Below are 24,696 nucleotides of genomic sequence, written 5' to 3'. Positions count from 1 at the left end.
ATGGCCGTGTCTGTGTGTGCTTCCTGCTAGGCACTGGACTGGTGCCGGCTGGGGGTGGGCAGGACACAAGCACCTCAGGGCCTGTCCAGACAGGCACTGGTTGGTACAGAGTTCAGTTGTTGGGCCCACAAGTCATCGCACAGGCAGAGGTCCAGGGGTGTGGGGTTTAGTCACAGGTAAGGAGGCCTGAGGCCTGTGTGGCCCATCTGCTTGGTGGGGGTCGGCGGGTCTGGCCAAGACCACCACACGGGGCTTGTGAGCTCACTCTGCACTTCCAGAGGCTGAGCATCTGAGCAAAGGACCTCCTGGCTTTGGGCCCCTCAGGCTCTCCCAGAGGACCACCTGCATGCTGACGGGGGTGTCCCCAAAATGGCTGGGGTGGGAAAGAGCCTGGAGGCAGGCCCGGGAGATAGAGCAGAGTCTCCTTGGGGGCCCAGGTCTTTGTAGGCCTGACCGGGGAAGCAGTGACGGACATGCCTGGTGCTCCCACCGCCCCCAGCGGGGCCAGAGCTGGAACCCGGAGGGGGAGCACCTGGCTCAGAGCAAAGAAGGAACTCTGACGAGCAGAGCCGCCCCACAGTGGAGGGGTGCCCAGGAAGTAGTGCCCTCCTGCTCCCGGAGGCAGGTAAGCATGCTCCTGTTGAACCCAAGGAAGAGCAGATTCCTGCCTTGGGGTGGGCCAGGCTCCATTGCTCAAAGGGCCTTAGAGAGGTGACACAGGGAAGGGGTGTTTAAGCCAGTCCACACGATTGTGGGACTGACTGATAGCTTGACCTCTGACCTCTCTTCAGTGATTTGGCCTTAATGGGGGAAAAGATGTTCCCATGGTAGACCCTTCAGCCCCTGGCCCTGCAGTGGAACGGGGATCCTAGGATCAGGGCCCTCAGACTACAGCCCTGGGAGGAGGATAGGAAGTAGTTCAGGACTGGGAGGTGAGAGGGCGAGTGCCCTGCTGAGTCTGAGGGACTTTGGGATGCCTATCCCCATCCCCTACTTCAGGGTCTCCTGGGGGCTCCTCTGTGCAAGACCCCAAAGCTGCATCTTCTCCCCAGAGCACATTCAGAATAGGCTGTGTGGCTGGGGCTCTTCCATATCCCCTGTGAGCCTCCTGGAGGCCTCCTGGGGCTGAGGAGAATGAGGGAGAGAGTCTAGAAATGTCTTTGGGCACGTCCACTCCTGAAAGCAAAGCATTCACCAAAGGGAGCCAGACTATTTGAGGAAATTTGTCTTTCTTGTGGGGACTGTTCTCCGTGGTCTGTCCACACTGTGGCTGTGGAGCCAGGCCCCCGGGCAAGCCAATTCATACTCTGCCTCCTGAATATGACAGCTCAGACAGGTCTGGCTTCATTCCAGCCCCCAGGACAGGCTCGTTTGCTCTCTGGCTTCCCCGGGCAGGCCTGTCTGCTGCCAGGCCAGCTAGACCTGTCTATCCTTTGGCTGCAGGGACAGGTCTGACCATACACTGGCTGCCCAGTTGGGCCAGTCTGCACAGCGACAAGCTGATATTAGCCCAATAAAGAAATGCTGGCCATGGTATGGTCACTACACCCACAAGACTTGAAAAACAAAATACCTTTATTTAGTTATCATGAATTTGCAAACACAGAACGGAGTAGAAAATCTAACAGTGCTTCATCAGAGGGCTGACCCCAGGGTCCCAGGGGCAGCTTGACCAAAGCATCCCAGGCCAACCTGCCTCCCTAGTCCTGGCTGGCCCACCTAACCCGTGGGAGGCTGGCCCAGATGATTCTAAGGGTCTCTGTGGCTCTTCTGAAGACATCCCCTCTCCACATCAGCTGAGTTTTGTGAGAGACAACTGGTGGGATGGGCTGTGGCACGTGGCAGGCAGTGGGACGTGGCCTTGGATTGGGCCATCCTCGGGGAGAGCTGTGTGTCGGAGGACATGTGTTACAGGGCAGGGAGGGGGATGGGCCTGGGCAGGGACACAGCTGGGGCAGAACCAGACTACTTTTGTGTCTTCATAAACTGAAGGCAGTGGCAGAGCTCCTGGAGCGGGGCAGAGACCCTTTGCCTCTGGCCCTGCAGACCCCCATCCTCTGGGAAGGAGTGGCCAAGGCTTGAAAGACTTGAGTTAGAGTCCTGGCCCTGGCACTATTTGCTCAAAGATCTGGGGCGTTTTCAGCTCATAGAGCCTTAACCGTGTGATCTGGAAAGTGGGCCCAGATAGCCCTTGCCTGCCGTCCTCCTAGGTCATCACAGTAGACATGTCACAGCCGGGGCTTGGGCTATGCTGCCTCTTCATGCTCCAGCTGAGGCTCCCACCTACAGTGTTGCCCTTCTGAGCCTCCATTGTCTGACGAGTGGGGCTAATTCCGACCTCTCGAGGGTGGGAAGAATGTGTGAGCCTGGCTCCCATCAGGTACTCAGAAAAGTAGGTGTGTTGAGATCCTGCCCTTGGCCCCAAGCCCGGAGGCCTCCCCAGGCCCCCACAGCCCTGCAGGCTCAGACGTTGGTCTCAAGCTCACTAATCTCAATGGTGCAGTGCTCCAGACAGGTGGTAGCTGACTCCTCATCCTGTTCCACCTGGACAGGGACGTGGTGGGGACAGGTGGGGCCCAGGGTGAGCTCTGAGGCCTCAGCCACGCTCTTCACACAGCCATTCTGCTGGGTTGCCACAATCTCCTGGAGGCTCACAGGCTTGGTCTCACAGGGCGGCAGTTTCTGGGGAGGGGAAACAGGCCTTGGTAGCAGCAGGAAGAAGTGAGGTTAGACACTGGGGTGGACGGAATGAGCCAACCATGTGATTGGTTTTCCTCCAGATGTGCTGTGGGACCTTGAGAGGTCACCCAGGCCCTCTTAGGGCCCCAGTTCCACTCTGTCCTGCTTCCTTCTGAGCCTTCCTTCTGAGGGACCACACAGTCCAGCAAGGGAGTTGGTGGCTCCCCTGCCTATACCCTCATGGAGTGGGCTAGCCTGCTCCACAGAGTTACAGAAGGAGCCCTGAGAACCACGAAACCCTGTGCTGCCCAAATGAAGCTGGCTGGTGGACAAATACCACCTCCCCATGAGGGCCCAGGCTCCCTGAGGGCAAGGCTCTCTCTTCCTTTGCTCCCCTCTGCTCCTCCCATGATCTACCACCACAGTGAGGGCTCAGCAAGCAGCTGCTAGAGGACTCGGTCACCCCCATACAGAGACCAAGGCCAGAGGGCTGGACAGAAGGCTACCCTGAGGCCCTGCCTCCCACCCAGCTCTGCCCTCTCAGTTGGGGCGGGGAGGGTAGGGGGGTCAGGGGGTGGGGAGCTGAGGGGGGTGGGGGAGTATGAGGGTGGGTTGCGGGGAGGCTCTGCTCTCACCTCAGTGCCTGTGTCCTGAGCGAAGTCCTTCCGGCAGAGGTGGGCCATGATCCCCGCGGCCAGCGCATCCCCCAGCACGTTAATCATGGTGCGGAAGCGGTCCCTAGCAAGCCAAACTGGTCAGTGAGTGGAGGCCACTTTCTTTTTTTCCGTAGGAGTTGCTGGTGGAGGGCAGTGCTCACCTCAGCAGCACCGGCGGCCAGCAGCCAGGCCGGAGCCCACAGCAAGGTGCCTTTCTGATCCTCTTGAACCTACCAGGCCCCCGGGGGGCTGTGCCTGAGCAGGTTGACCCATGGCTGGCTTCATGGGCACATGACTGTGCCCATGCTTAGAAGGGCCTGGGCTGGGTCTAATGCTCAGCTCCCACCCTCTGGAAGTTCCTTATCCTTTTTGAACAGGGATAGGCACATTTTCAGTTTTGAACACTGGGCCCCACAAGTTATGCAGCCGGGCTGGTGTCCGTGAGCAAGGCACCCCCACCAGGCCACACCACAGCCGTTCCCTGGGCCACCTAAGGGGTGGGGCAGGCGAACCCCACTCACAGAGCCCAGTCGACAGCGATGATGAGGGTGATGTCGTCAGTGGGCAGTCCCACAGAGGTAAGCACGATGACCATGGTGACGAGCCCAGCCTGGGGGATGCCAGCTGCCCCGATGCTGGCCGCAGTGGCCGTGATGCTGCAGGAAGGGCAGGGAGAGGAAGAGGAGGAGCAAGAGGGGCAGGCCTCGCTGCTGGGGCCCTGGCCCCAAGAAGAAAGCCAGAATGCCAGGACCTCTGGGGACAGTCAGATGGAGCAGGGGTTGTTAGGAAAGCCACAGCGGGAAGTTCTCGCGGTGGAGGGGTGGGGCATGGCCCTGCTCAAGGTCCTCTGGTCCCATGGCCTCCATCCAGGGCCTCAGCAGAACCTCCTGAGGAGTTTGTGGAAAAGCCTATGCCTGGAGCCACTGCCTCTGTAAGGGTCCAGGAAGCTGACCAGAGAGTCAGGTCAACCAGCACATACCTCTCTGCCCAGCCTCCCTCTGGGGCCTGGTTCCCAGGGCCAGACTTGCACCCTCGGGCTGACACGCAAGGCCTTCCCCACGGCCCCTGCCCCTTACCCCAGCACCCCACCCTCAGTTCCAGCCACACTAGCAGTCCCTCCCCGTCCCTCATCCCGTCCCTAGCTTCTGCTTGCCCTGTGCCTGCCTGCAGCCCCCTCTCTGCCCTGCATGTCCAGACTGCAGGACCTCCTCTGGGCCTCAGCTTCCCAGCCTGCTCAGAGCTCCCCCTCTGCAGGGCGCTGCTGGAGAAGGAGCCCTGAGTCACTGGCGCCAGGCCACGTGCCAGCCACGGCACCGACTTGCTATGTGGCCTGGAACAAATGTCTTCCCCCTTCTGCACCTCAGAGACCCCCTCCAGATCTGGGAGCTCAAGAATCCTGAAGGCCCTTCCCATGCCCTCCTCTCCCCCCGCCAGTCCACACTGGGTATGGGTGTCAGGTGTGTACCTGATGGTGATGATCTGGCCGAAGTCCAGCTCATAGTTGTTGACCTGGGCAATGAAGATGGCGGCCACGGCCTCGTAGAGTGCGGTGCCGTCCATGTTGATGGTGGCGCCCACAGGCAGCACAAAGCGGGCAATGCGCCGGTCAATGTGGTTGTTCTCCAGCAGGCACTTGAAGGTGATGGGCAGTGTGGCTGAGCTGTGGGCAGAGGGCAGTGTCTGCCCACCACCCTCCTCTGGGGGCCTCTGGGCTGCCTTCCTGCTAGGGCAGGAATCTTGCCCCCAACCCAGGCAGCCTGCCCATCACTGGGGAGAAGAGGCTGAAGGAGCTTTGCAGTGGTCTCAAGTGGCATCCCTGGGGAGTGTGTGATCAGTGGCCCAGCCAGGCCTGCCCAGGCCTAGCACTTGAGAGACCCCCACTGACTGCACGGGTTGGGAAAGGAGTTACCACCAGCAGAGCACCTACTACGTGCCAGGCTTGTGCTTTACACACTCCTCCGGTCCTCTCGGCTTCCTGTCAGAGATGGGTTTTGAGACTGTTTCACAGATGAAGAAACAGAAGTCCAAAGGACACGAGGGGCCGACTCAGAGTCACAGCGCTGTGCCACGTTTACATGAAGTGGCCACTTGCTGGATTTCGATTCCAGCCTCCCACCAGCCAAGTGGCTCTGGCAGCTTCCTCAACCTGTGTGTGCCTTAGTCTCCCTGTCCCACACGATATCTAGATCACAGTGCTATTAGGGTGGTTCAAGGAGAAAGCGCTTCGAACAGTGTCCGGGACTTTGCAAGCATGCAAGCAGCGGAGGCCCCTGTGACTGCTGTTCTCGTGTTTGCGACTAGAGCTCCTGGTGGCCATGCTGAGATGAACACTCGGTTGGGGTGGCCCCGGGGCCCTTCCTCTGCCACAGGCCACTGCCTGGGGGCCCATGTCCACCTCTCAGTGTGCTGGGCCTGAGGCTGTGGCTCCTGCCAAGCAGGAGATGGCCCAGGGCTCCTGGCTGCAGCAGGGCTTGGCCTGTGGCCTATGGCCTGGGAGCTGGCAGCCACTTGGGATTTGGTCTTTCCTTTCCACCTCCTGGCCCTGCCCTGCATGGAGGTTCCTGGATGAGGCTTCTGTGGCTCCTCCCTGGGGCTGTGCTCCTCCTCAGTGCTTCCTGAGGTGCTTCAGCTGCCAAGGGAGGGGTCACGTGCCTGCTGAGGAAGGAGCTCTGTGGTGGCCTTTGTTCCCATTTGGCAGACTGGGAAGGTGAGGTCCAGAGAAGAGAAGGCAATAAGGGCTAGAAGGAAGAGCGAGGCTTTGGCTCCAGAGAGACACAGGCCTCAGCTCAGGTGACTTAGCTCGGACATTTGCTGTGGGAAAAACCACCCTTTCTTCATGGAGTATAGAGCACTTTCTCCCCCTTTGTAGATAGCCGGGTTTGCATGACTCCCACCCCCTGGGCTTCACTGTGGGTTGGGACCCTGGAGAGTAGGTGCCATCTCATCTAGCCCAGACCAGCCTTCTTGCCCTGTGGTGGGTTATCTCCACTCATTCCCATGGCAACCCTACAAGGCAGGGGTTACCATAAGCCCCAATCTCTGGGTGAGGGAATGGATGCCCAGGGAGCTCAAGTGACTTGGCCACAGCCATACAGCCAGTGGGTGATAGAATCGTGATTCCAATCCCCACTGGCTAGTGACACTGTCCAGGTTGTGACAGGGCATCCCGCCAGGGTGTCCCCATGGCTGTGAATGGGCCAAGTCCCTAAACAATGCAGGGCCCGACTCCAACAGGAGCAACAGGTGACAGCAATTGTAGATTCATCCCTCTTCAGCTGTCCCGACCCCAGGTGTGCGGAAGCCACCCCCACGTGGACTGACTAGGTCTTAGAGATGCAGGTAGTAGGGGAGGGAAAGGCGTTAAGAGGCAATAAGGGGTTTCTGCCACTCAGTGGGCAGGTGGAACCTCAAGCAATCCACTTAAAGAATCAGTCTCGGGGCACCTGGGTGGCTCAGTGGGTTGGACCTCTGCCTTCCCCTCAGGTCATGATCTCAGGGTCCTGGGATTGAGCCCCACATCAGGCTCTCTGCTCAGCGGGGAGCCTGCTTCCCCCTCTCTCTGCCTGCTTCTCTGCCAGCTTGTGATCTCTGTCTGTCAAATAAATAAATAAAATCTTAAAAAAAAAAAAAAGGAATCAGTCTCATTACCATAGGTACCTCCAAGTTTGTGGAGTGGGCCGTACTGACACTTGCCAAGGTTCCATGGCTATGGACACGTGATGGCTGGACAGATGAACAGAGTTCAGCCACTGCCATCCCCCACCCTGCCCATCCCCCAGGGCTACCTGGAGGAGGTGGCCAGTGCGATAAGCAGGGCCTGGAGGACACCACGGATGAACACAATGGGGTTCTTTCTGGTAATGAAGAAGTAAAGCAGGGGCAGGATGAAGAGGCCGTGGACCACCAGCCCACACACCACGGTGATGGCATAGAAGCCCAGCTTCTTTCTGACGGCCGTGGGGTCATCCATCTCCAGGATCTTGCCAGCGATGAGGAACACGATGCCGAAGGGGAAGTACCTGGGGGCAGGGTGTGGACTGGCAGCCAGCTCAGGGCCAGGCAGGCAGGGGTCCCAGGCAGCGATGCCTGGCCCAGGGCCCCTGAGCCTCCTGGGGCTCCCGTGAGGACCAAATGAGACTGTGTACCAACATGCCCAGCACATAGCATCATTTGTACCCTGACCCTCAACCAGCTCAGCCCTGCACAACTTCTGGCCTCTGTGCCTTCCTGTCTAGGCCTTTGAGGAGTGCCCTGCCCTCAGCAGGCCTTCCTTTCAACCCAGCAGTGCCACAGACTACATGCATGACCTCCGGCAGGCCTCTGCATTTCCCCATCTGAATGGCTGGACTAGAAGATTCCTAAGGCCTGAGCTCTGAACCAAGAACGGGAGCTGGTTCTTGCTTCCAGTGTTCCCCTTCTCTAAAAGCTGAGCAGATGAGACTCCATGTGATGGGGAAACTGGGCCAGGAGAGCAGGGCCACAATTTGCTTGGAACTTTCCTCCAATGGGCCTGACTAGGCCAGAAAGGACAGGCCCAGGGCTGGAACGAGGCCTGGTCAGGGTTGCTGGGGGTGGGGTGGGGTGGGGGGTGGAATCTGAGGGAAAATGTGTTAGCTCTGGAGGCTGCAGCCCAGGCCTGAGCCTCCAGGGCAGCTTTCTGCTTACACTAGAAAAGCAGAGGAAGAGACTGTGTGTCCCTCTGTGGGTACAAGGCAGGGCTGGAAGGGGGCAGGGTGAAGGCAGAAGAGGGCACTCCTGCCCCCATGAGGCTTACCACACAGCCACCGCCACAATCTTCATGACGGACTCATTGAGGCACTGGCAAAAGCTGACTAGAGGGGTTCCGTTGTCACCCATACGGCCCAGCATGATGCCTGCGGGGGCAGGGACATACAAACTTATCATGGATGCCACAGACTGAGATGCAGAGGTGCACCGGCACATGCTGGTGGCAGAGCGGGGACAGAGCCACACGTGCATGGAGCCCGCAGGCATTGGCCAACTTCCCAGCAGCCTTTGACATACCAGTTCTTCCCCTCACCTCTCCCTTCCTTCTCCTCAGTCTCCACCACCGGACCAGGAATCTCCTCTTGTCCTCCTCTCTTCCATAAAAAGGCTTCCTGCCAAACACCTCCCACTGGTTCCCTGAGCCCTCAGACCATCACCAAGTTCCCTGCTGCTCCAGGACCCAGTCCATCTGACCCCTGTTCACACCTCCCACCTCTACCTGTCGCCATTTTTCACCTCCTCACCTACTATGCTCTGGCATCACTGGCCTTCCTTATGTTTCTAGAATACATCAAGCTTCTGACTGATGCAGGGCCTTTGCCCATGTAGGACCTGGTGCCTGAAACATTGGCCGCCCAGCTCTGCACACCGCCTGGAGACCCGTCCCCAGGAACCTCAGCACATTCCCCGTTTGTTCTGCTCTGTCTCATCTCTTTCTGATCTATTTATATCACGTATTACAGCTTATAACTATTATTTTCCAGTTGTCTGTTGTTCCTTCCCGTCTCCTCCAGCAGAAAGTTAGCTCTGTGAGGACAACAGAATTGCCTTTGCCGGCATATTGAGGTGCTCAATGATAAGCACCCAATGACTGAAGGAGCAAAGGAACGAATAATAAAGCCTTTCCTGGAGCCCCTATTATTCCCTTACCTCCAGGAGCACCATCAGGCCGCTCCTGAAACAGTGAGAAGGGACAGCTGTCCCTTCTGGTGACACAAAAAAACCACTCTGTGGTTACCCTTGGAAAGCTTACTGGCAGTGTGCTTGGAAGGACTCACCGCCTAGCTCAGCTAGGGAGAAGCAGGGCTGGGATTTGAACCCTGGCCTATGTGACTCCAGAGAGAGGCCGTTTCCCTGCCCCAGAAGACTTGAGCCCACACTGTCCACAGAAGAGCTACCACATGGTGATGGGTTGACATGGGGGCCCTGCTGCTGTGCATAAGAGAGGCTCAAGTTGGAGATAACACAGCCTAGCCCTGCCCGTCTGGCCTGTGGAAGACTGGCTGAACTCAGACCCAGGTCCCCTGCTAGCTCTATCCCTCCTCAGGCTCTTCCTGGCTAAATCAACCTCCACTTAAATTTCCCTGGAGGCACCTAAGGGCTCTGGCTGCCTGGGTGCTAGTGTGCACGGGACCCAGGGTGTGGCAGGAGGCCTCCTGCAATAGTTAAGGCCAATAAGGCCTTAGCATCAGCCATGTCCCAACACCAGAAAGGAGCTGGGAGAGGAGGCTGTGTGGAGGGGACCAAAGAAAGCCCCATTCGGAGCAACTGTGCAAGTGTGCATGCTCACACTCAGACGTGGGCACACACAGACAGATCTGCATACACACTGGGACACACATGCACAAGCACAGCCTGACAGGTGGGCAGTTACACACATCCAGTCAACACTTAGTGAACTGAGTCCAAGAGTCCTGGGGTTTCTCTCCCTCTGCCAGCAGACGTCCAGTTTATACGTTCCCACCTCTAAGAGAGGCGGCTGGGGAGGAGGACTGTCCACTGGGGACCAATGACCAGATGTGCTGCGAGCACTTCCAAGCACCACCCTGTCATACTCAGGTCCCTGAGGCCCTGGCCTCTCTGTGTGCCTGAACTTTGAGCCAAGACGATAAGAGCTTCCTTATCCCCCCATGGCCCATCCATTCATCCAGCCATCCACCCATCTCTCCAACAGATTTTCCCACGTGCCTGCTCCCGCCAGTCCGTGCGGTGGGCTGTGGGGATCAATGCGGAATAAGCCAGGCCCATCTCTGCCAGCATGGAGCTCACACCAGCTTATGCGTGACTTCAACAGAAACAGAAAACTGCAGTATGTCAAACATTTAAGTAGGAACATGGGGCACCTGACCAGTCTAGGGGGTTGGGGACACGATGCTAATGTAGACCTTCATCCCCGGGCAAGGTTGAGAAAGTTACAGGGGAGAGGAAGGGACAGGAACAGCCAGGTGGCAGGAAGTGGGAAAGTCTTTCGGGAGACGGCTTCCGGAAACCGGAAACCGGATACTGAAAGGCAGCATGGCGGGCGGGGGAAAGAAAGCGGGAGCGGAGGGGCGGGTTGGGCCAGGTCGTTCAGAGCTCTGCGGGGCTCGGGCCCCCCTTTCCGAGTGCGCTGGAGAGCCACTGGAGGCTTTTTGCAGGACTTTGTGAGCCAGTGAGGAGGACACACCGGGACAGGAGGCCCTTGCAGAAACGAGGTGAGAAATGACGGTAGCCCTGAACCACAGTGCTGACAGAGGGCAGAGGGAAATGCGGGTTCCGAGAGAGGTTTCAGAGGTAAACCTGACAGATCTGGATGTGGGCTAAGGCAGAGGCCGAGGCAGAAAATGGTGCCCAGCTATCTAGTGTGAGCAACCTCCCAGGCCCTTATCCCAGGATGAAGAGGGAGGTTGATGCTAATTTTAGAGTAAGACTCACAATGACCTCTGACATGGTTTAGAAGGACAAGATGGGGATTGATGAGCTAGATTGTTCTGGATGGCTTGTCCCCAAGAAGGGGAAGGGTTTTGTGTATGTGTGTGTTGGTATTGGTGGCGAGGGCACTGCTGGCAGAGGCAGACCCATAGGTTTTGTGGGATCTGAAGTTTATACAGTTTGGGGCCCTCTCTAAGAAAAAGAATACCTTTTTTTTTTTTTGGTAAGAATGTACAGAAAGGCCTTTGCAAGTTAAGCTTCACTTGCTTCATGATAATAGCCTATGGTTGGGGGTCCTGGCAGCTCCCAGAGAAGAGTAGCAAAGGGCAGGGTGTGGTCAGGGAGGCCAACTCTGGGCCCTGAGAAAGGACACATAGATGTCTGAGGAGGCAATTGGTCAGTGAGAAGCCCCTGTGGGAGATGGAGGGAAGAAATAAGGGGGCTTTCGAGAGATGATGATGACTGAGAGTGTTTTAGATTTTTCCTGTTCTTTATTGTAACCTCCCCTCACCCTGCCCCAGGATCCCCAGACTTCAGTAAAATGGAACAGGCTGCTGGGAGGGAGTCCAAGGGATGGTCATCTTTAAGGGCAAGCTGACACCCCTGGAGGCCAACTAGCACCCAGGGATGGAGAATTCCAGGTGAGGAACCCTGACTCCAGCAGGGGGGAGGGTGGGAGACACCCCTCAGTGATGGAATGGGGACTTGAGCCACTCCACTGGATAGGAGAGAAAAGAACCACCTGGAAGAAGGGAGACTCCAGGTTATTCACATCAGTGGGTATTAGGTGGCAAAGGATGGATGCAGAAGGGGACCAGCTCCAGGCCACTGCCGGGGGAGAGGGGTGGGGAAGGCAGCACATACCCATGGTGGCAGAGAAGATGACGATGCCCAGCACATTCATGCCATCGATGGTGTCAGGCTCTGACTTGTAAACAACCTCAGGTGGTGGGGTCAGGTCCAGGGCGAAGTTTTGAACACGAGAGCCATTCTCTTCCTGGATCCCATAGATGAGGATCTGCCGAGAATGGGCCTCCTCGGATGTCATCTTGGGGGATTTGACAACGGGGGTGGTCTTGGTGCGGTACTAGTGGACAACACCCAACCAGGAAGGAGTCAGGACCAAATGCTGTTCTTAAATCATCATCAACAACAATAATAACATTTTGGAGGCACCTTTGTATGCAGTCAAGAGCTATTTGATTGACAATAACCCTGTGAGGTAGGCAAGAGTATTACCATGATTTTACCAAAAAGAAAATTGAGATTCCTTCAGCCATGGACACACTCCCCAGCCATGTGTCTCCCCAAGCCTTCCTCCATCTTCTTCCTTCTCTGCAACATTGCACCCATCTGGGTTCCCCTCTACCCATGTCCTCTTCTACCCAGATAATTTTCCATTCACTCATCTATCCCTCCCAAGCATCCATTTTCCATCCATCTAACTTCCAGCCACCCCTGCCTGCCACTGATGGAAACTTGGACCCACTCTTTGGAAAGCTCAGGTTGTCCCAAGCCTTCTCTTGAAGAGAAGAAGATCCATCTGGGAGGAACTGAACCTCCAAGCCTCTTCCTTTCCTCCTCTGCCCCAGGGCATTCCTGGGTCTTTCCCCCTCACTCCTTGGGCACTAGGAGCCCAAACAGGGAGTCTTCTATCCTCCCAACACCATAGTGTCAATGAGGTAGGCTGGGGGGGTGGGGTGGGGGAACCACTCAGGAAATACATGGGCCCTCAACTTTCTGTGCTTCAGCGTCTTCACCTCTAAAATGGGGGTCACAGTCGTACCTAGCTTGTTAGATTAAATGAGACAACATACGTGAAGTGTTTAGAACAGTGCCTGACCGTGTGGGATCCCTTATGTGGCCATCGCCACTGTTACGCCACCACCACCATCGTCATCATCATTCCAACATTGAACATGCTGTGGTGGACGCCAGGGAAGCAAAGATGAACTGGACATGAATTCTGCGCTGAGAGCTTTGGAAAGGGAGTGAGCTACTTTGCCTCAGGGAGTCAGCTTCACAAAGAAGGGGATATTTGAGCAGGGTCTTGAAGGATGGGTAGGAGTTTGCCAAAAGAGAAGGGGCATTCCAGGTAGGCATGAGGTAGAGCAACATTCAGTGTTTCTTTCTCACATCTTCAATAATTCACCATCACCAATGGAATAAAATCAGAACTACCTCGCCTAGCATTCAGGGCCAGTCACTCTCTGGCTCATTTCATAGGTGAGGCCCAGGAGATTGGGAAAGATACAGTGATTAGCTCAAGGTTTCACAGCTCGTTATTTTGGAGCCTTCTTTCCAACCCTTAGCCTCTTCCTTTGTGTCCTCGCTCCCAATGCAGGGCCCAGCACAGGCAAGGGGGTCGGGAAATGCTTGCTGGATTGTCAGCCAACAAGCCAACATTTTATGAGGGGTAAAGAATTAGAAAGTATTAGAAGGGCAGACAAAAATTGGTGCACAAGGATATTTACCATCATTTTTTCCAAAAAGGAAACACTTTGAATACAGCCTTGAAGCCCACCAGAAGGAGGGATGGCCCCACCATGGGCTCTTACATTCCCACAAATATTGTATTTTAAAGAAACACTTAATAACCAGGGCAAATGCTCATGCTATAATGAAAAAGTGGGGAAAAAGCAAGATACACACTGTCTGTGCACCATTATCCTGATTTTGTTTTTTCAAAACATATTTAAGCAGAGAGAAAAGACTAGAAGTGTCCCATCTAGTACCAACTGTTGCTTGGTCCTAGACAAAAGATGATTTTTATTTTCTACTTTATACTTGGAGTATTTTCCTAATATTTTACACTGAGCATGATTAGTATTCTTGCTCCTTGGAAAAAGGGTTATTTTGTTTTGTTTTATTTTATTTTTTAAAGATTTTTATTTATTTATTTCAGAGAGAGAACATAAGCAAGGGGAGAGGCAGAGGAAGAGGGTTAGGACCCTGGGATCAGGACCTGAGCCAAAGGCAGCAGCTTAACTGACTCAACCAGTCAGTTGCCCCCAAAAAGGGTTATTTTAAAAAGAAAGAGAAAACAGACTTAGATGCCAGATAGGCCTGGGTTTCCTGATCAGCACTGTTATTTACTAGCTGTAAAACCTTGAGCAGTTCCGGGGCACCTGGGTGGCTCAGTGGGTTAAGGCCTCTGCCTTCAGCTCAGGTCATGATCCCAGGGTCCTGGGATCGAGCCCCGAGTCAGGCTCTCTGCTCAGTGGGGAGCCTGCTTCCCCTCCTCTCTCTCTGCCTGCCTCTCTGCCTACTTGTGATCTCTGTCAAATAAATAAATAAAATTGTAAAAAAACAAAAAACAAAAAAACCCTTGAGCAGTTCCTTTAATCCTTCTGAGCCTCTAGCCTCAGTTTCCTCATTGGGGACAGGGGACTGGCTCACGGAGTGCAGGCTTACTGTGAGGACCCAGTGATTCAGGGTGTGTGAGCAGGGGGTGAACCTAGAGCATGGGGAGCTCCCCCAACCCTGTCAGTTCTCTTCCCGAGAAGCTGGAACCATGGGTAGGGGTTGGCCAGGGGAGGCTGTAAGGATTTTGGTCTCCCCACCTCCCCTCCTCTCCAGCATCTGGCCCCAGGAGTCAGGGAGACTTGCTGGGTAAACCTGACACCCCCAGCCTGGCCCAGGCTGGCCGTGGCTGCCCCGCTTCCTTGCCCTGGGACCCACTCACCTGTTTGAATGTGGCTTCCACCAGGTTGGCTGGGAACATGTTCCTGGGAAGAGAGTCAGTTACTGAAGAATTCCAGAGGTCAGGACAGGAAGGCCCATGGGGTCATCTGAACACCTCCCTTGGCAGGCAAGGCCCTCCATGACCTAGCCCACTTCCCTCTGACCTTTCCTCTTCCTACCACCAATCACGTGTAACCCCCACCCTCCCCAATCCCCAGTACTCAAAACTCCAACACCAATTGCATATGGTTCCCTAGAAACACTGCATAATTCTCCAGCAGCCAGGCCTTGGTCTGCACTGTTCCTTCTGCTTACACTGTCCTTCCTGCTTCTCTGGCTAGCTCCTACTCCAGCCAGTCAGAGGCCCTGCCTTCTCTGATTGCTGGCCGACTCTGCAGGCCTTTCCTTGGGGGTCACCCACGCTCCAGAGTGCTGCAGTGTGGCCCCGGCTTACCAGTCTGCACCCTCCCCCAGCCTGGCCTCCCCAGAAAAGTCAGTGGTTCCTGTCTTATCTGTGATGCCCAACACAGGACCTGCCACATAAATGAGATCATAATTCCTATTAACATTATTTTCATAAAGCTAAAGGAAGAGAGGTCTTGTCCTACCAGATATGAATGTACAGTATAAAGATAGAATTTATGGTATAATATTGACACAGCTGTCAACAGAAAAATTAGGAGAATAGAACCTAGTACATCTAAGTACCTCATTAAAAAAAAAAAGTGTATTTATTTGTTTTAGTAATTGCTACACCCACCATGGAAGTGTATAGCCATGACCCTGAGATCAAGAGTCCCACGCAATCCCGACTGAGCCAGCCAGGCGCCCCTGAGTACTTCATTTTTGATAAAAGTCATTTCACAGATCAGTGAGGAAAGGAAGGATTTTTCATAGAGTACTATGTTAAAAAAAAAGTTAGATCCCTATTTATGCTTTGTATCAAAATGAATTCCAGATAGGTTAAAGAAATAAATAATTTAAAAAATGAAACCATAAAAAGCTAGAAGAAAATATAGGTTATTATTTTTCAGATCTCAGAATATGGAAGGACCGTCTAAGATAAAAAAATGAGCAATTAAAAAATATCAATAGATTTTACCAAATAGAAATTAAGAATGTTCTGAGTGCAGCATGGTATCCTGGGTTGGATTGGGGGGGGCAGAAAAAAAGACATTAGTAGAAAGACTGGTGAGATCCAAACAGGGTCTGTAATTTAGTTAATAGTGTTATATTAATTTAGTTTCTTAGTTTCCACATCTGTGACATCATTATGTATGCTGCTAACATCAGGAAAAGCTGGGTGAAAGGTATGTGGGAACTCTCTCTCCTGTGTTTGCAACTTTTCTGTACACTTACAATTATTCCAGAATAAAAAGCTAAATTGAGAAGTTCTCTAAAACACATTCAAATACAAATAAAATTATAAAGCAAATGACATACTAGGGAAACTATGTGACAAAGTATTATCATCCTAAATCTAGAAAGAGCTTTTATAAATCTTGTCTTTGTCTCCTTGTTCACTGTCTCTTCTCTCCAGAACACCAGCTTCCTGGAAGGCAGAGAGCTCAGTTTTGTTCCCTGCTGGGTCCCAGCGACTGGAAGACCGGCTGGCATGTAACAGGCCCTCGGCATATATTTGCTGGATAAATAATGGGACCACAGGAACACTAGGACCGCAACAGAAAAATGATCGGAAGTCGTGGCCAGGCAATTCACTTCACAAAAGAAGGACTGTAAGTAGCCCAAAAGAGCTTTTCTAAAATGTTCACCTTCATCGATAAATTAGACATTTTCACCTCTCAAACTGGTAAAGGATTTTTCGATGACAGTACTCAATACTGAGCAGGTTTGGTGACATGTCCAACCCCCCCAGCCCCCCAGCTTCTGTAAGGAAATTTGCAATTCCTGTTGCACCTTTGTCTTTATAATCCACTTCCAGGAATCTTTCCTAAATCAGAGGTGTTCACAAAGATTTTTGTTCGTGTGCTTGCATTTTTTCAAACAGGCCATGTGGACTGGCCTTACCACTCACTCCTGCTCTTGGCAAATCTCTTGGCTTTCAAGACTCTGCTCATACATGCCTGGAATTATATACGAGAGTATGGGTGTGCGTGACTTCTTAACCTTACACCCCAGCAGTCGCTGTTGGAAAGCGGAAACTATAATTTTTTTCTTCACTGTTGATAAAATATAGGTTCAATGTGAGCATATGACAGTAGGAAGGGAGCTTAGAAAGAGCTAGCAAGACAGAAAGAGTGCGTCCTGGCTTTTCCCACTAATTTTAGTTTTGTCACAAGAGAGAGAAGCAGCAGGCTTCTGAAGGGACTGGGGATCCCAGGGACTGGGATCTCAGAAGCTCAAATGAGCACCCCCGCACCCCGCCCCTGCAGTTTTAAGCAGATTCCTGCCACCAGAATAATATCTGCCTGCAAGGGCTTTTGACATTAGTCAGACCCGAAGCCCCAAAGCCAGGGTTAGCGTTGGGGGCTCACCGGACACACAGCTGCCAGAATGCACCGGTCCACTGGGCTTGGGCCCTCGTGACCAGAGGGAAGGATGCTCAGGCTGTACCCGTGGCTCAGAGTTTGAAAATCTCTCCTGGGCACAACCCCTGAGATGCGAGGGACTTACAAGGTGGTTTTCTAATGAAACTTTGCAGGAAGGCTGCTTTAGCCTGAGCAGAGACTAGGAGCGTTCAAGTTGTCGGAGACCAAATGGAGCTTATACCTGGGATGTACGTTTCTTTACAATCCCCTTGAAAATTGGATTTATTTATTCCTTTATTTACTTATTTATTTATTTAAAAAGATTTTATTTATTTGTTTGTCAGAGAGAGAGAGAGTGCGCACAAGCAGGCAGAGTGGCAGGCAGAGGCAGAGGGAGAAGCAGGCTCCCTGCCGAGCAAGGAGCCTGATGTGGGACTCCATCCCAGGATGCTGGGATCATGACCTGAACGGAAGGCAGCCGTTTGACTCACTGAGCCACCTAGGTGTCCCAAAAATTAGAATAATTTAAAACGTGGGTTGTAGCCAGTACAACTGGTTGCCTACACAGTTTCCATTCTCTCCTTCCTTACCAATAGGAGACCCGGCATGTTACAGGACCAGTGGGGCTCTGCCGTCAAACCCTATTTCCCAGCCTCTCTCGCCAAAGGGGTGGCCCAGGAGATGAAGTGGGAGTCATGGGTGGTGCTTTCAGAAAACTCTTGGAAGGGTGCCCGCTCAGCCAGGACCCTTTGATCCTTTCCTCCAACTGTCTTCTTTCTGCTTGGAACATGGGTGTAATAGCTAGAGCTTCAGCAACCTTCTTGGAACATGAGACACACTGATGATAAAAGCCAAGTGGTAAACATGGTGGGGGAGCATGGGATCCTGCTGCCCACAAACTGCCCATCGCTGGACTGCTGATTTGGGAGACAATGAAAGCCTTTACCACAGTTCAGCCTCTGCTGTTCTGGCTTTTTCTTAACTAGCTGCCAACAGCAATCCCTAACTAATACACATGGCTCATACTCACAATCGATGAACTCATCCTTTAGACTTTAATGAAGACTCATACTTTTGATTATTAAACAGGAAAATGTACAACATTTTCTTTTGACGATGAGTGCCCATGGGAAGTCTTCCCATTTGCCCCATGAGGCCTGTGCTCCCCATGGCGTCAATTCGGACGGAATATGCTTGGGAGACATTAGCAGCCATGCCCATCAAGTACACACACCCTCTGGCCTGGGCCTTCCCACATGCACTTGGGGCAGAGCCACAGCCTGCCAGCCCCTCTCCTTACCTACTCAAAGTCCCAAGACTGTGATGTTCCAAACTTGCCCCTAATTCATATGTCCCCAACCCCCAAGCATGGCCCCTGAGGGCTGTATCCCATCCCTTACAGGGTAACTGGGAGCTGTAAATAGAGCCAAGTGATTACTTTATCTCTCTGGTGTTTTAATAGGACTGGAAAGAAAGAAGGGGCCCCGCTCTGATTAGTAGCCATTCATGTGGGTGGTTTTCTGTGAGGCTGCACTGTGAGCAGACTTCAGTTTCCTGGAGCCTTGGGAAATGAATTCATGCCTCAGGGAGTCGTCTGGGGACATGGCCTGTTGTGTTCCTTTGGAATCTTCTTTGAGAGAGGGCTGCATATCTTCCTGGCCCTGAGGTACACCCCTGGCCTTACTCCACTGCTCAGTGAGCCTCTGTATCTCTCTGACTTATCACGGGTTACAGCTGCCTGCACTTCCCCATTTCCTGCCTTGGCCATCCCTGTTCTCCCTCAGTTATTGACACTCACTGTCCACCTGCTCTGGGTCACAGTGAGTGTGAGGGGGCCCCTGGGACCCTGGGTCCTGGTGTTCTCATTTTCCGCTCAGCCTTTTGGAAGGTCAGAGCATCTAGGAAGAGTTTCCGCGAGTGTCTGTCCAGTGCCGCCTTCTCATCTGTCTGTCCTAAGACAGAGGACAGCCAGGTGCAGGACTTGAGTTTGCCCCCTCTCTGGACAGCGTCTTTGCCCAGAGCAGGTGCCTTATAAGGGGGAGAGAGTAAATGGACCGGAGGTGACTGCATCCCAAATAGGGCATCCCCCTGCCTCCAGTCACATCCTGACCACTTTGCTCTGCTCCAGTCCATCCTTCCCAGACTCACCAGCTTCCTGTTTCTTTTCTTTTCTTTTTTTTTTTTTTAAAGATTTTATTTATTTATTTGTCAGAGAGAGAGAGAGAGAGAGCACTGGCAGATGGAGGCAGAGGGAGAAGCAGGCTCCCTGCCGAGCAAGGGGCCCGATGTGGGACTCGATCCCATGATGCTGGGATCATGACCTGAGCCAAAGGCAGCTGCTTAACCAACTGAGCCACCCAGGCGTCCCACCAGCTTCCTGTTTCTAACATAACAGCCAGCCCCTCAGCTTGGGTTCAAGATATTCAAGGTTGGGTTCTGCACTGTCCTCCCAACCTCATCTCCCAGAACCCACCTCCAGAAGCTTCTGCTCACTGGTGTGTAGGCCTTTGTGTTTCAGAACCACAGAGCTAGAAGGGATCTTGAAAACCACTGGGGAAACCAAGGCCTGGAAGGGCCACACTGAGCCTTACTGACAGAGTTGACAAGACTTCCTATCCCCAAGGTTCTGGTTCCCCGTCCCAAGAACCATGTGACCTCTCTCTGCAGCCCCACTCTCTGAGAAACAGCGACCGTGATGTCCAACCACTCAGCTCTGCAAAACAACTTGCCTTGGGGTTGAGAGCAACTGGGGAAAAGTCTGAAACCAGAAGGATCAATTTTCACCACGTGAAAAGCAACCAAGAGCAGGAGCCACTCCTGGAACATTTGACTCTGACACGTGTGTCCGATCCAGAGCCCTCAGCCCCTCCGCAGGGGAGGCCGTGGTGACGAGGGCGGGGACTCCCGAGTACCAGCTCCTTCCGCCATGAAGAAAGGCTGTTTCAAATCATTGAATCCAAGAAAGGATGAATCATACCCACCAACTCTTAGAAATAATAGATCTCAGAAAGGAAGCTTCTCAAAATTCCTCTTCCGTCGGCCTCTAGGATACCTGCTGTCCCGGTGCCCCTCCTGGCCCTCTGCTGCTCCTCTCTGTCAGCTCGACACAAACCTCCACAATGGCCGGGGGCCGAGGCTCAGCATGGGCCTCTGAGCCACACACTCTGGACCTTCTCCCTGAGCAGGTGAGTCTCCTCTCCCGGCTCTGACCCCAGCCCCATCGGTGACCCTGTGTCGTACGCCTGCCTTCAGCAAACACTGAGCACGTCCTCTGAGCTGTTCTCGGCTCCAGGATGCAGCAGGGAACAGATTTGCAAAGATGTAGCCCTCATGGAACGTATGTTACTCCAGTGGGGGAGACACAAGAAGAAATAAAAAACACACACAAACAAGATAATGACAGGTAGTAACAAGGACTGTGAGGAGAGAGGGTGACGGAGGTTAGGTGGTCCCTCTGAAGAGGTGACACAGAGCAGGGGTGGAGTGAGGTGGGGAGCCATGCACCCTGGCAAGAAGGTCCATCCAGGCAGAGGCTGTGATGAGGACGGGATCACATGGGCATTTGGGGAATGGCAGGAGGCCAGCGGGGCTGGAGGGAGGGGAGGGACAGTTGGAGCAGAGGTCACAGGTGGTGGGGGTGTGGTAGAGGCATCAAGAAGGAGAGGCCTGTAGGCCATAGTGAGCACTGCGGGGTGTGCTGATGTGAGGAGTCCTGAGCACGATCCCCCTGGCCACTGTGCTGAGACCAGACCCGAGGGAAGCAGAAAGCAGGGTGCTGCGGTTGGACCCTCTAGTGAGAGGTGAGAGTGGTCGAGGAGAGGGTGAGACTGGCACAGGGAGACAGAAGGGACAAGGTCTGGGATATTATTTAAAAGGTAGAGCTGACAGAATTTGCCAACAAACTGGATGCAGGATGTGAGAGAATGAGAGAAGGTGGCCCAAGATGGGCAGCCTCCTCCTCTGTCTTCAGCTCAGACTCTCCCAAAGACTCAGATGCACCAGCCAGCCACCAGTGGACACCTTCCCCAGCATGTCCCCACCTGCTCCAGCATTGTCATGTGACTTGGTGACCTCACAGCTGGGTGTTCAGGCCGTCGGGATCAGCACTGCTGCCTCCTCCAAACCCCTCCTCCCTTCTGCCCTGCCTGGCTCCAGCTGGTTTTACCTTCTGACAGCCTTCAGTCTACCTTTCCCTGTGCCCAGGGCTGCCATCGTGTCCCTCTCCCTGCCTGTCCTCCTCTCCTCCCCCTGCCCCCCTTTCAGCCCCACTCTGCAGTGGAGTGAGCCTTTTGAATGGGATCATGCCGCTTCTGTTTCAAGCCCATTTCCTATGGCCTCAGTTTTCAGCCTGAGTCACATTGTTCTTCATGATAGGACCCCTTCGCTTCCCCAGCAGTGACTGTCTACTCCCCTCTGCCCCAGTGCTCCAGTCACTCTTGAGTGGGTGAGGATTTCTCCCCATGCTTTCCTCAGGACCTTTGCACACCTTCGCCTCCATGAAGAATGAGCTTCTGCCTCCCTGGTCTGTGCCACTCATCCCTCCCTTTCCCTCCCCTGAGCCTGCTCTTTGCACTCTCCCACAGCCCCTGCCTCCCTCATTGCGACTCCCACCCCAGACAGCTGTTGCTCTCTATTCGTGAACCTTTCTCTCCTCTGGGACTATGGCCAGGCTTGAGTGCCTGGCACAAGGCAGGCATTGGTAAGAGTGAATGACTGATGGAGAGGAGGGGCATGGCCAGCATGGAGTCTTGGAAAAAGGGGTTCAGACTTGGAGGCATTGCTGGGTCTACAGAACTTTCCTGGGAGGAGGGCTCAGGTCCCAGATGCAGGTTAGCCACGTCCACGTGGCTCAGGCAGGGGCACCACCAGGCAAAAATCACTGCCCTTGGAGTCAGACCCAGGCTGAATCCTGGCTCCATGACTTGCCCGCTGGATGACCCTGGAAGAGTCACATCATCTCTTTGAGCCTCACTCCCTCGTCTGCAAGAAGAGGACCAAGAAGGGGACCAGCAAGGAAAAGATGGTGGGGTCGTGATGTATGGCCTTCTGCAGTGGAGGTGAACACAGGCAAGCTCAGTCAGTCAGGGAACACCTGCTGATGCTGGCCCAGGGCCAGGCTGCATGCTGGGGTGTGGCTCCCAGGGGGGCCGACCCCTGTCCTGCCCTCGAGGTACTCCCAGTCTTATGGAGGCAGACAGCACATTGTGAATCCAGCGGACAGCATGGGGGCTGAGGGGACAGAGATGCTGTGGCCACAAGAAATCAAGAGCAGACCCTGAGCACCCCCTCCCTGTGACCTGTGGGGCCTCCGGCAGACACGCGGGGCCTGGCCTCTGGAGTCGGTGGTCCCAGCCCAGGCCTGGCGTTCCTGAGCAGGGCGTCCATGTGAGCCTTACCGGATGAGGTCCAGCAGGGCGTCGGCAGAGCTCATGATGGCCTTCCCGCTCTGCTCTGTCATCTCCTTCTGGGCCGCACCACCCGGGTGAATGATGGAGACCATGATGATGCCCACAATGACCGCCACGAAGGTGGTCCACAGGTAGTATGCCACGGTGAGGACGCCCAGGCGGCTGGAGGTCTTGGGATCCAGGGATGCGAGGCCGGACATCAAGCTGGGAGAGCGACGTGGGTTAGGGTCTGGGGGTGGGGGGTGTGGGCACTCAGGTAGACCCACTCACACCCCCCTGGCTCTGCCCAGCACCCTCACAGAGCTAGAGGGACCATGTAGGCCTGCCCCCCGCCCCCAGCAATCCAGTCCTGTGGTCCCTCCAGCCTGGTTTCCTGCTCTGTTCTCTGGGCCATGTCCAGGGGCAGCAGCCATACCCCTGCACACCTCCAGGCCTTTGCCACTGCTGTTTCCTTTGGTGTCATTCCCAGGTGCCTCCACTCTGCCTGAGTGCTACTCACTAGGTAAGACCAAGCGCAGTGTCACCTCTCTGGTGACATTGTGGACTGCCTGCCTGTCCCTGGGGTTAGGAGCCCATTCTGGAGCTTCTGCAGCCCCTGGCCTCTGTCAGGACCCTGGCTGTCACTGTCTACCTGTCTCTCTCATCAGACTGAGGACACAAGAGGAGAGGGGCAGGTGTGACTTGTGTGTGTCCCAGTGCGTGTGCAGCATGAGCTCTCGGGGCCACCACTGCGCAGACGGTTACTACAGGCTTGCTGAATAAACTAGTGATGGCGGCGAGTTAGAGCCCTGGGCTGGGTCCCAGTACTGGCTCTGCCTGGGGGATAACTTTGGGGGTCAGGATCCCATCTCTGAAACAGGGCCGGGGGTTTCTTGGCGAGGCGCCACCCTGTGGCCATCTTGGGCTACCGCCTGGGTCCAGATTCCCCTTGCCACCGTCTTGGGAGGTTGTGTTGAGGAGGCTTATGGGTCTCCCCCACTCCCAGCTCCTTCCCACCCCTGCCTGCCTTGCCCTGAACTCTGGGCCTTCCAGCTCAGGTCAGCCCCAGAGCTGCTCTCCTCCCGGTTGTTGGCAGGGTGGGGTTGAGAGATTAGTTAAGGAGATGCCTGTGCTTTGCTTTGCTGCCAAAAGGATTTTCCCCCAAAGCCCTTTCATTCTTGCAGATAAAGGAAGTATTTGTCTGCTTTTAATCATGTAAACAAGAGTGGATAATCCCTCCCCATCCTGCTCCTCTTGTCATTAGACTACAGGCGGGCAGCACCCCCTATCCAGCCCAGAGCGTAGCAAGCTTCTACCCCACCTTGGGCTGTAGCTGCTGCCTGAGTGCCCTGCTCTTCCTCGCTCTGTCAAGACACAGTTGAAGGGTCCCCTCCGGGATGCCTTCCCTGACCATGGACTGGGGACAAGGCTCCTTCTCTGAGCTTCCACAGGCCCGGTGCAGTCCTCTGCCCCGTCCCCCACCTCACTGAGTTGCCGACTGTTTGGGACCTGGCTGGAGTCTGTTCAGTCCTGGGTCCGCAGAGCCGGGCATGGGGCCCAGTCATGTGCAGCTTGGTAGCCATTTGCTGAACGAAGGAGTGAGTGAATGAATGAATGAATGAATGGATGGATGTTTACAATCTCCTTTCATCCCTTGTCTGCCAGTATGCCATATGTTAGTGATGGGCTTAGGGTGGGTCTCAAGCATAAATCCTGCAGGGCTCATAATGGGATTGTGTAGGCAAGGGAAATGGGGGGCTGCCCTGCAATTATGATCCACCAGAGAGATTATCCCCAGCCTGGGGCCAGCACATCAGCCCCGGGCCAAACAACCCCCTGACTACAACAAATCCCCCACAGCCAAGTCCAACTGCTCACAGGGAAGTGGGGGTCCTGAGAGGACGACCTGCCTGAGGTTGTGTGCAACACTAGCGGCCAGCTGATTCAGAACGCAGGCCCCTAACTCCAGTCCTCTTTCCTTGATGTATTTATTCATGTCTTTAATGCATGCCCACTCTATGCCATGCCCTGAGTCCACAGAAGGAAATCAGAATCATTCCCCAGCCTCACGCTGCTCCTGGTGTGGCAGGAGGGCAGGACGGAGACAGACTGAGACACTTTAGTACAAGTGGACCCAAGAAAACAGGAGCCAGGGTGGCTGCATTGGTACCATAGGCAAGAGGACAAGGATGTGCTGTCTTTTATCAGAGGAGGAAGGGATCACTTCTAGCTAGGAGAGTCAGGAAGGATGTCCTGGAGGAGGGGGCATTTGAGTGGTTCTTGGGAGGATGAGGAGGATTTGGAGAGGGGGCAGATATTCCAGGCAGTGAGACAGCAGCAGCCAACAGGGAGGCTGGCAAGTGTGGGCACAGTGTGGTCAGA

The 24,696-nt window shown here is 54.4% G+C and overlaps 1 protein-coding gene across 2 annotated transcripts in view; it reads right to left on the bottom strand.

Moving 5' to 3' along the window:
• Window positions 1-1,565: 1,565 nt before the first annotated feature.
• The window catches only part of SLC1A7 (solute carrier family 1 member 7), a gene marked incomplete at both ends in the record, with an annotated part of 44,322 nt that continues 21,191 nt past the window's right edge, over window positions 1,566-24,696 (bottom strand). Inside the window, 9 exons of one of the 2 annotated variants that reach the window (XM_080801903.1) lie at window positions 1,566-2,682; window positions 3,315-3,417; window positions 3,857-3,991; window positions 4,801-4,995; window positions 7,121-7,354; window positions 8,110-8,209; window positions 11,619-11,841; window positions 14,440-14,482; window positions 22,324-22,539. In XM_080801903.1, the coding sequence (XP_080658029.1) occupies window positions 2,464-2,682; window positions 3,315-3,417; window positions 3,857-3,991; window positions 4,801-4,995; window positions 7,121-7,354; window positions 8,110-8,209; window positions 11,619-11,841; window positions 14,440-14,482; window positions 22,324-22,539 (1,468 nt within the window). Of the gene's footprint in view, window positions 2,683-3,314; window positions 3,418-3,856; window positions 3,992-4,800; window positions 4,996-7,120; window positions 7,355-8,109; window positions 8,210-11,618; window positions 11,842-14,439; window positions 14,483-17,662; window positions 17,709-22,323; window positions 22,540-24,696 lie in introns of those variants that run through there. The other variant, XM_080801904.1, reaches the window with a different exon arrangement.

The sequence above is a fragment of the Martes martes genome (genome assembly GCF_963455335.1).
Source record: "Martes martes genome assembly, chromosome: 4".
Classification (NCBI taxonomy): Eukaryota; Metazoa; Chordata; class Mammalia; order Carnivora; family Mustelidae; genus Martes; species Martes martes.
Note: the sequence above shows the minus strand (reverse complement) of the source record. Positions and strands in the feature narration are given on the sequence as shown.